General features: G+C 44.9%; 1 protein-coding gene across 1 annotated transcript; it reads left to right on the top strand.

Moving 5' to 3' along the window:
* The first annotated feature begins 10,409 nt into the window (after positions 1 to 10,409).
* On the top strand, positions 10,410 to 11,176 carry LOC144133007 (importin-7-like). Its single transcript, XM_077665796.1, has 2 exons — positions 10,410 to 10,965; positions 11,092 to 11,176. Exons 1-2 carry the CDS (start codon positions 10,514 to 10,516, stop codon positions 11,120 to 11,122), a joined length of 483 nt encoding a protein of 160 aa, XP_077521922.1. The 5' UTR covers positions 10,410 to 10,513; the 3' UTR covers positions 11,123 to 11,176.
* Positions 11,177 to 11,637: the final 461 nt, after the last annotated feature.

Raw genomic sequence — 11,637 nt, 5'->3', positions numbered from 1 at the left:
GAGACCGCGTGACTACGACAAATCGATGAGTTATTTCCTTTATTATTTTGAGATTTAGGCCTGTTTTAGATCTGGGCTAGTCAGGTGAAGGGCTCGCCAAAGAGCAGGTCAGTGACCTAACGGCCGGGCCTTTTCCGGCTGACAGCTATAGATCTGCAGGGCTCACTTGTGAGGCAGGTAATTAGTATTCCTTTAGTTAGTAGAAGACAGGTAGTTAATAGCAGAAAAAGAGGAGCACTCGCCAAAAAAGAAAAAAAAGGAAAAACAAAGATGTTTCGGGGCCCGTACGGGTCCCTTGTTCACAATGGCAGCGGATGGGCGAAGGTGGTTACTTATGTACGGTGCAGGTGACGTAATGAGCATGCGTAGATCTCAGGAAGATTACCCCTCGTTCGGTTTAATACATGTGGTGTCGTTAAACCATGTGTTTAATACATGTTTAATACATGTGGTGTCTTTAATACATGTGGTGTATTAAACCGAACGAGGGGTAATCTTCCTGAGATCTACGCATGCTAATTACGTCACCTGCACCGTACGTAAGTAACCACCTTTGCCCATCCGCTGCCATTTTGAACAAGGGACCCGTACGGGCCCCCAAACGTCTTTGTTTTTCCTTTTTTTCTTTTTTGGCGAGTGCTCCTCTTTTTCTGCTATTATGCTCCCTCCTCGCCAGACGGGATTCCGTCAAACGCTCGACTAAGACAGGTAGTTAGTATTCCTTTATAGGTGATTGGCTTTAGCGGTAGGCAGAATTTTATTTGAGCACGTGGTTGCAAGTGGTTTTTTTCTTCTCTAGCATTTTGTGGTAGAAATAATAGAGTGCTGCTAGGATGGTCAAGCAACTGAAGGTTAAATGCAAGGAATGTGACACAGTGGTGAATCTGAAAGAAACGCGGTTCGAATCTGTAGAGGAAGCCGATGGCGCGGATTTTAAGTGCAAATGCTGCGTATTAGGTGCACGCCTGGACAAAGCTGACGAAGCAAACACCAGCCTAGCGCTACTTATGGGGCCCTAGAAAAAGAGCTGCGGTAGAGAGGGCAGAGAAGCGCAAACTCCAAGAGCAGCTTAGTGAGTTGTTGGACACAAAAATGGCTGACACCGCCAAGCGAAGTGACATTGGCGGACATTCCAGCGCCAGCAACGTGGATGGGGCCTGCGCTTGCATGGACAGCGATAAGGAGTTAGGTCAGGCGGATTCCGACAGAAACAGCTATGCACACGTGGCAGCTAGGAAGTCTGTTGGAGATGGAGAGAAGGGGAACAAGATAACTTCCAGGAATGAGGTCGCAGCCACAGATATGAGGCGGCATAATAAACCGGCAGTTAGGATGGAGGAAGCGAGTACCCAAGTATTTATCGGTGGTGACTCAAATATGAGTAGGTGCAAAAGAACTATAATGGAGCGTGTAAATGGTGACAAGCGGGTAGCAGTCGGGGCATTCCCAGGCAGGTAAATGGACGCAGTACTGTGCGAAACAAAAAACAATCTTTCTAAGAATGTTGAAGAGCGCAATTCGGTAGTGATAGCGGCGGGACTAAATGATGTCTTGAATGGTGAAGCCGCACAAGTAGCGGAGAGATTAGCGGAGGGAGTTGACGATTTAAGAGCGATAGCACAGCAAGTCCAGATCGTGGTGTGCACAGTGCCGGAAGTGCAAGGACGGAACGAAGAAATTGCCAAGGACGTTGTGGCTGTTAATCGGGAGATATGTAAGTTAAGCCAGGAGAAAGGCTTTGAAGGGGCAGACATAAACAGGGAAGTGCATAGAGCAACCTTTGGCGGAGGCTTTACACGAGATGGCATCCACTTTAATAGAAGGCTAGGATCCGAGATGGGGTGGCGCCTGGCAGGCCGGGCAGTAGCTTTTTTAGGGGGTCCACTGCGGCTCAAGACATAGGGGTAGGTAGAAGCAAAGTAAAAAGTGTAGCAATAAAGGCTGACACCAATAAAATGGCCACTAGGAGGTCCAGGAAGAAAACTAAAAACAGAAAGTTAACACTAGGATCAGGTACATAAACATGCAAGGCGGTAGAAAGAGAGCGAAGTGGTTAGAGATAGAACAGCAGTTGAAGGACGAAGAAGTAGGTGTAAACGCGCTATGCGAGACACATCTCAGGGATCTAGAAGACCCACCATATATTGATGGCTACGTCTGGGAAGGGAGCAACAGAACAACAACGGAGAGGAATGGAGGAGGAGTAGGTATGCTGATACATCAAGGAACAAATTGGCAAAGAATAAAGTCAACTTGCAAAGAACATGTCTGGGTATCGTGTACAATTGCCGGTAAAAGGACATCGCTATGAGTAGTTTATTTAGGGACAGGGGACAAATGCAGGCAAAAGAACACGGATCTAGTTAAGTGTCTCAATGATGATATAAAGCAGTTTGGAGAAGGCGCCAATATTATTCTGTTGGGGGACATGAATGGCCGCATCGAGGATCTGGATGGATACACAGATTATAACGGGAAGTTGATGCTAGACTTCTGTGAATGACACAACGTAGTTATTGTAAATTGAGAAACTAAGTGTGTGGGACAAATCACGTGGGAATCCGGTACCAGGCAAACAACCATTGGCTACTGCTTAATCTCGCAGGGGATGTATAGCAAGCTCGCAATGATGGAAATAGACGAAGAGAGGAAGTACAGCCTCGGTAGTGATCATAAGCGTATTAGTGTACAGTTTGGAGCCCTGCTCAAAATAGAAATGAAGGGGAGTCACAGAGAGTGTGGAAAATTGAGTGAAGAACAAATAGCGCAAATAGCGGCGTGCATAGAGGAAGCAATAGAGACATACCCCATGGAAAAGTGGGATTATAATAAGTTAGAACTCCTCATTAGTACAAAAATAAAACAAGTAAAAGGAGTAAACCGCTGGAGAGGAAAGAGGAAGCCACGAAGTTGGTGGAATAAGGAAATTAAAAGGCCATCGAACAACGACGGTTGGCATCACGGGAACACAGAGAAGCAAAGAGGGCGCAGTTATCTGAAGAGGAAATAAGCCGAAAATGGGAATCTTATCGACAAAAGAAACAGCAAGTGCAGGTCCTTGTCCAGGCTAAAATAAAGCAGTCCTCTGATCGCTGGCTGGCTGAAGTTCGCGATGCAACTAAAGGGGGGCCAAGAAAATTCTGGAACCATATAGGCTGACTGGGCAAAGCGAATCACAGAAAGCAGGAACAGATTCACGATGCTGAAGGAAAATGTTTAGAGGGAGATGACGCTGTGAACTACATTTCAGCAGTTATAGCTGAGTCATTTAAGAAAGACGATAGAGTTATCCCCCCAAACGAGGGAGCAACACAGGAACGCACAATAGAAAACAGCGTGGAACTGACGAATCTCAACTGGAAAAAGGCGGAAGCAAATATTCCAAGATGTACGTCAGCAGGGATCGACGAAATTCCAATCAAGCTAATTAATGAACTTGGCCCAAGAGGCAAGGAAACGCTGATAAAAGTAGTGGAGGCAGTCATAACGAATCAGCAAATTCCGCACAGCTGGAAACAGAGTAAAATAAATTTGATTCATAAAGGAAAAGGCAATAAGACGAGCATAAAATCCTTCCGACCGATTACGATAACATCCGTTACATACAGGCTGGCGATGCAGGCGGTGAAAATAAAAATGCAGTCATGGGTAGAAAGTAATTGAATACTCGGAGAACTTCAGAACGGGTTCAGAAGTGGTAGGCGCTTAGATGATTGCCTGTTCGTGCTTACCCAGTGCATAGAAATAGCTAAGGCGGAAAACAGATCTCTGTATTTAGCCTTCTTGGACATAAGCGGGGCATACGACAACGTGAACAGGGAACTACAGTGGAACATATTAAAAGGCGAAGGTGTCAGTCATGAGGTAATTAATTTTCTACAGGAAATATATCGAGAAAATGAAGTTGAAATAACATGGGAAAGAATTAAGAGTACAACAACTGTCCAGATACCCAAAGGATTAAGGCAAGGTTGTCCTCTATCACCGCTGCTGTTCATGCTTTATGTGATAAGTATGGAAAGAAGGCTACAAGGAAGGAATCTAGGTTATGATCTGTCATGCACATTAGGCGGAAAGGTTGTGGAGCAACGACTACCGGGTTTAATGTATGCGGACGATATCGTACTGTTACCAGATAGCCAGGAAGATCTGGAAACTTTGGTGAATTCCTGTGGAGACGAAGGAGACAGTCTAGGTTTCAGTTTTAGCGCAACTAAGTCAGGTGTGATGGTTTTCAACGGCACAACTGATCAGGAGCTTACAATACAAGGCCATGAAATACCCCGAGTGGCCGAATACAAATATCTCGGGGTATGGGTAAAAAACGGGCTATGTACACGGAAAAGCACGAACAGTCTCTCATAGCAAAAGGGCGAAGAGATTCCGGGATAATGAAACATAGGGAATTGTGGGGGTACAACAGGTATGAAGTCCTCAGAGGTATTTGGAAAGGAATAATGGTACCGGGGCTTACTTTCGGGAATGCGGTTCTATGCTTAAGGGCTGAAGTTCAGTCGCGATAGGTGCTCACGGGAAAACCACAAACGAGGCAGTACAATGGGATATGGGGTGGGCAACGTTTGAAGCACGAGAAGCTCAGAGTAAACTACTATACGAAGAACGGCTGAGGAAATTGGATGAGAACCGGTGGGCAGCTAAGGTATTTAAATACCTGTCCAGAAAGAGCGTTGACACACATTGGCGGAAAAGAACTAGAAAGCTGGCCAGTAAGTTTGCCAGAGACGAGGAAGAGAAAGAAAGAGCATTAAACGACAGGTTAAAAACGTCGAAGGTAAGAATTGGATAGATTCAATGGAACAGAAGCATAGTGTAGAACAATATCGATGCTGGAAAAGGCAGATCAGGAAGGAAACGTTTTATGATAATTCAAGAGGCAGTGTCCTACTCTTTGAAGCAAGGCCAGGGTGCCTTAGAACGCGCAGCTACAGAAAAAAATTTAACGAAGAAGATGACACATGTGCTGTGTGTGGTAAATCTGTAGAAACAATAGAACACCTCATCCTAAAATGCGATGGTATCCATCGCGATGTCGATGCAGGCACAGTAACTCTTTCTGAGGCTTTAGGGTTTAGAGATAACAATAGTCATGTAAATAAATCTGCGGTGGAAATGAGCAAAAAGCAATTGGAGGATTGGTGATACAAAAGCAGAGTGGTGACATAAGTTTTAAAGTGTAGGAAGACGTTCTTTTAAAGGAAATGGCGAATTGTATTTACAACTTACAGCAGAGTAAACAAAAATAAAGGAAAAGAACTGAGCATAGTGGCAACAACCACTGCTCCGTTTCAAAGGGGATGCTCCTACCTTCCATCCATCCACCCATCCTAGCAGACGACAAGCAGGCAGCACAGAATTTTCTTGTGACTGCTGTTGCAGCAATAAGTATGCCTTTTGGTGCACTGTTTCTTATATTGCTTGTGTGGTGTGTTTAATGTTACCGTTTGACAATTGACGCGTCGATGAGTGCAGTTGCTGGAGGAAGTAGCGAGGGAAAATTCATTGCGATTGCGTTCCATTTTGCATGTCCAGTCAGCGAAACAAAAAGCCCGGCGTTTCGTTCGATGAAATTGCTGCCGACTTAGAACTCCGGGAAAGACGGCTCAAAGTAATTGGAGGAAAAAACTGACAGCCAAGCACATCAAATTTTTCTGCAGTTTGTAGATTGCATTTCCATCCAAGGAAATGCTACTGTAGACAGGTTGACTGCCCACCAAGACAGGGGTGGACTCTTTTAACCGACGTCAGCACTCCGAAGAGTGTTACATGGCCTCAAGAAGTTCGTCGATACCTATGCTCAAAGACCGAACGCATCTTTAAAGGCCACTGGACACATGATTGCTCTAAAACTAGTGTGAATAAAATCACGGGTCGACTCTCCTGAGCTGTGAGAACATGGAAAGCGGCCACAGGGAAGAACTAGGGCATATTATATGCAAGAAGTTCATCAAAGCGTTGCTAAAAAACCATGCACTTAACATAACAGACAAGAACGCATTTGTGAAGATGTAAAAGAAACCTCTTTCCCGAAAATTCTGCAGTAAGAAATAATTTCCGCCGCCTTCATTGCACAGACGCATGCCACTTTCCCTTGTAAGTGGGAACGTGTCTGTGTTTTCAAGCGCAGTTTCTTTATATGTTCACAAGTGGCTCGCCATGTCTGATACCCCAAACAAAAATCGAGCTCGGCAGACAAGTAGTCCAGCATCAGCTGCCAAGCAACAAACGGCTGGCCGCAACCTTTTCCGCTTTTTACGGACCGTGCTTGGTTTTTGTTCGTGGCCCTTCATTTGCCGATGACCGACAGCCTCCTGGCAAGGGGCATCGGGCCAGCACTGTGGCTGTGCTGTGGAGGTCCATGGCCCAGTGGCGGGGTAGAGACGGCCCGCACCCTATCGCGTGCTCTGTTCTGGTATTCATTAAAGTAGATATGTGATAATTGATTTGAAATTAGATTTGCTAATAACTTGAGTATCAGATGATGATGATGCAAAAAGTAAACATTGAGCTCATGTTTACCAGTGCCACCTGCGTAACTCCGCTATGGTCAGCAATGATTCAAATAACAGGAAGATCCGTTTGTATTGAAAGTTTTATCATCCAAGTTTTACTTGCAAATGCATGAGTCCCGCCGCGGTGGCTCAGTGGTTAGGGCGCTCGACTACTGATCCGGAGTTCCCGCGTTCGAACCCGACCGCGGCGGCTGCGTTTTAATGGAGGAAAACCGCTAAGGCGCCCGTGTGCTGTGCGATGTCTGTGCACGTTAAAGATCTCCAGGTGGTCGAAATTATTCCGGAGCCCTCCACTACGGCACCTCTTCTTCCTTTCTTCTTTCACTCCCTCCTTTACCCTTCCCTTACGGCGCGGTTCAGGTGTCCAACGATATATGGGACAGATACTTTGCCATTTCCTTTCCCCCAAAAATTAATTAATATTATTATTAAATGCCTGAAAAGATCTTCACCATACACGCCATAAAAAAGAACCACAAAGCTTTCAAAATACTACCACATGCGCTTAAAGTTGACTAGCACAACAACATCAGTCAGAACAGCAAGAGTTGAAATACACTCGATTAAATGAATACGTTTTAATAGTGTTAACCTGCAACTGCACTTTCAAATGATATTGAGTGATATTGGCATTACGCAGTAAATATAATACTGAGAACAGAATAACTGGAATGCACACACGCCAGCCGCAGTAGAGGGAGCATGTTTTTACTCTGTCGGTCCTAACTGTAGTGCAAATATACGTAGTTATAAAATGTGTCACTAAATAGCCAAAGTTGAAAAGCCATATTTGGGATAAAAAAGGAAGTTGTGATGCTTGAAAAAGAAATAATGGTTTCATGTTATACACTCTTGGGCTGAGCACATTTCAGCTAGCACTGAATCACAGAGTATAAACACACCGGCCACAAAACAGGAAGCACCAAGTCTGGAAACAGATAGCCAAAGCACAAGGTTTACAACGAAGTGGTAGCAAAAACAACCCAGGGGCAATTCAATGACTGTGTGTAGCCTACATGTACCAGCAACAGAAGCAGAGCAGTAGAGGAGCGCTGGGTAATTAGGATTTATTCGGCAAGTTTGTGTTTCTCACCAGCTGCAGACTTCCAAATGTACACTTTAAATACATGTTACATTAATGCAACAAAGGTGTTCTACATCTTCCAAAAGAAACCACATAACTAAAAAAGCTCACTCACAGAATAGAAAAACACCAGCATGAACAAATTACTGACGGCTCCAAACATTAGTACCTGCAAGAAGATTGCACGGTTTAAGGACTTAGCCGCAATACATAAAAGAGAAGCATATTCGCAAATGTCACTATATACCACGCTAAACGAAATGTTCCTCCATCAACACCCCAGTGGATTTAAAAGCCTCTTTAATGCACTGCAGGAGACAATGACACGGAAGCAAAGGGTGTGTTAGGATGTATATTATGCTTAAAAAATATGCTATCAACAATAGAAAGCAAGGAAAGAGAGGAGGATTGCTGTTTAACACAAGTGCTTATTATAGACGGGATCTGACTGCATAAGCATTATTAACAGGAGATCATTTTTGTAAAGAATTATGACACCAACCTGGCACTGGTGGAATCGAAACACATGACCTGTGCTTGTTGGATGCAGTGCTAGACGAACTGAAATAAGCTAGCGGCTGCTTTACCGTATACCTCCTGGTTGAGCACCACGCGCAACAAGTGCAGGTCGTGGGTGTGGAAACCACCAAAACCATTTGTTGTTCTTTATACTTTGTGCAAAATCGTCTGCATCTAAATGATCAAGTGAATAATTCCCTGCTGTCATCAAAATGAGCGTAAGATACATTCCTCCACGATTTCTTTGCTTATCTTGTTGCTTGATTCTTTTACGTATTTAATACTAAGCAATTTGTTTAAAACATTTCCAGCAAGAAAATTTCACGTATGCAAAAAGAAAATCTGAGTCCTGTACACAAAAAGTGACAATATTTTTGAACCTGAAGTTGGAAGACTCCGGGGCCACAGCATTATCCTATGCCACTGGTGCTTATCCTGGCACTGTTTCCTTTCATTACGAACGCCCTCCCTGTCCTGGGCCCCCGTACGCCATCGTGTGACCAATTGGGGCTCCGAATGGGAAAAGTGTTGCATCTGGAAAGCTGCTTCATGCAGAACCTGCAACACATGCATATGAAAGTTCAATGAAAAATATTGTTGACGCGCAAACATACAGTACAGCTATGCTCGCAACATTCTTGCGTATTACACTAGGCTGAGTAGGCTTTAGAAAAGGGCCGACTTCATGCCTCACGAAAACGTTGCAGATAAAATGGCATAACACTGTACAATGTGCAGAATAGAAGTGGCATATACATTAAGGTCTCAATTCATCTGATCACCTCTCAATATGAATATGGGTTCAGCACTCACAAGCATAATTACAATAATAAATTCTGCATAAGCTAGCCTGCCTGCATAAACCGGCACACTGGGGAAAGCAGCACAATCGACCCATACAACGTGTTGGCTAATATGCGAGTATATACGTTGCATGAATCACGATGTGTTCTCCGTATACGCTTGGTGAATATATATATATATATATATATATATATATATATATATATATATATATATATATATATATATATATATATATATATATATATATATATATATATATATATATATATATATATAGCAGGCAAGGTAAATGAGGGCTCGTTTGACAAACATTATGAAGGGAGCCAACAGTCAAAGAATCCAAGGTGCGTAGGGGAATGTTTAAATTTTTTTTATGTGTTGTATATAACAGAGGGATAATAATACTTAGATTAATCTATCGCTTAAAAAATTATTTATAAAGCAGCAGATAAAGAACCATGCTGTCGGGGGGTCCGAACCCACGACCTCCGAATATCGCGTCCGGGGCAGAATCCTGAAGAATCCTGGAGATTCCAGGGGCAGAAACCTGAAGCGCTTGCGCAACGGTTAATCACTGCCCCCATCAGAATTTAAAAGTAAACAATAGCAAAAGTAACAGTATGCAGACAAAAAGGTGCAGAGACCGCCATCCGCGTGCCGAGGCCGCGTCAATTGTTTGAAAACTAGCATCGTGCGTGAGTGCATCAATATGAGGCAAGGTCTTTTCATTTTCACGGTAATCTCATTGCAAGTTTCAATCCTTCTCTCGTGCGTCTATACATGGACGCCTCGAATAACAAAACAATAAAAGAGAGCCAAGGTGCCCATCACGAGCGCTGGCCAGCACTGCCAGTTGAAATTCAGCAGTGAGGTCCTACAAGCAGCCTCAAAAGCATCTTATTGTTAGCTGCCGTTCTCGGAAATCGAAGTTATATTACCAAAGCTGCTAAAAGCACGCTCATACCGTTCCAGTGACGGGAAGCGTGCGATAAGTGCTGAACTGAAATCACAGAGCCTGAGAGACGTACGCAGTCGTTCGGACAGGCCGACAGCAGAAACCTTTGTTTTATGGAGGAAAAACGCTAAGGCGCCCGTATGCTGTGCGATGTCAGTGCACGTTAAAGATCCCCAGGTGGTCGAAATTATTCCGGAGCCCTCCACTACGGCACCTAATTCTTCCTTTCTTCTTTCACTCCCTCTCTTATCCCTTCCCTTACGGCGCGGTTCAGGTGTCCAACGATAAATGAGACAGATACTGCGCCATTTCTTTTCCCCCAAAAACCAATTATTATTAGGCTTTGTTCGCGCATACGAGCGCCTAGAGGAACCATAGCCAGAGGCCTGAAGTAAACGACAACCTGCAAAGGCTGGAGAGAAAGGTGCGCGACAGAAGAGGACGAAGGCTGTCTTCTGGACGTACACGTAATTCTTTTTCTTCGTCTTTGCGAGGACGAAGAAGAAGAAGAAGAAGGACGCGTGTTCAGGTGAATAGCCACCCGATTCTTGGCCGATCCCCAGTGTGGGTATGTGCCATCTTTTGATAGGCTAACAACAACAACAACAACAAACCAGGATGATGCAGACAACGACAACAACCAGGATGACACTAACGACCAGTGCCAGGAGTGTCCGAAGAGAATTGTGGGGCGCGCCGTTTCCCGCACCATCAGCCTCCATCGAGGGTGACCGCGCGGAAGGCAACGATTCTGAGCAAGGCATAGCGTCCAACACGACGCCCCGCAACGAAGACGAGTGCCCTGTCGACAAATACCAGGTCTTCAAGGAAGTCATGCGAGGCATCCAGAAAGCGGACCCGCTGTGGTTCGTTGCACTGACGTCGGGCCCACAGTTCCATGTGCAGCAGAGGTCCCCGCAGGAGGTCAACGTGCTGACAGGCCATAAGAAGGCCGCCGCAGAGTCGATCCGGATCGAGAAGAGCGGCGGATACGTGTTCCAGAACCAGACGGCGTCTTCTTCGTTCAGCTCTGGAGGCACACGCTTCGTCAAGCCACAGGACTTCGAAAGGTGAGGTCCAATTTTCTGTTTGCCCATTGCTGTCGCCTGTCCTGCCTCGTTTCTCCTCTGATGTTTCTTTTCAACTTTACCACTACCCTCGCTCAAACTCATGCTCCCTGCCTTTTCTATCTGCAGAGAAGGCTTCCACGAACTAGGCTGGCCATAAAGGCGCTGACTGGAAGAGAATACTCGCCAGTGTGACGGACTGTGTGGAACCGGCAAGTTGAACTATGGCCCTTGCGATGGCGCGCACAACGCCACTGCACCTACTGATAATAGTTCTGTCAATTTCTCATCAATAACTAAGTGACGAAGAAGGTGCCAGGAAATAGTTTTTTGCCTATATGCAGCTGCTGCACAGCTGCTTGTCAACCCTGCCTGAGGTTATCACAATGTTCTTCAGTACGTGGTTCTAAATTTCGCTCAAATTCAACAACATGCTGTTCAAGATTTCGAATAAAAATATTTCGCCATTTCTCCCGTCAGAGTCATTAACTATGATGCTGTCCAGAAACGTGCAGTCGAAAGAACCACTCGTGCACATGATGCGGATTCGTATTTGCGTTTTTGCGCGCAGGCTTGTTCGTCTGCAGATGCCCACCTGGCTTTATACATCCTGCTGAATTTTGATGCATGGGCGTATGAACATGCAGCCGGTATTTTTGTATACGAGGAATACAT

The sequence above is a fragment of the Amblyomma americanum genome, chromosome 1, assembly GCF_052857255.1.
Source record: "Amblyomma americanum isolate KBUSLIRL-KWMA chromosome 1, ASM5285725v1, whole genome shotgun sequence".
NCBI classification, from domain to species: Eukaryota; Metazoa; Arthropoda; class Arachnida; order Ixodida; family Ixodidae; genus Amblyomma; species Amblyomma americanum.
The sequence above is the reverse complement of the archived record's forward strand: the minus strand, read 5'-3'. Positions and strand labels throughout refer to the sequence as shown.

Excerpts from the sequence above, each read along its gene's own strand:
- LOC144133007 (XM_077665796.1), top strand. The coding sequence starts at position 10,514 with ATGATGCAGACAACGACAACAACCAGGATGACACTAACGACCAGTGCC. Across the intron at positions 10,966-11,091 it reads AAGCCACAGGACTTCGAAAG|AGAAGGCTTCCACGAACTAG; the intron begins GTGAGGTCCAAT and ends TTCTATCTGCAG.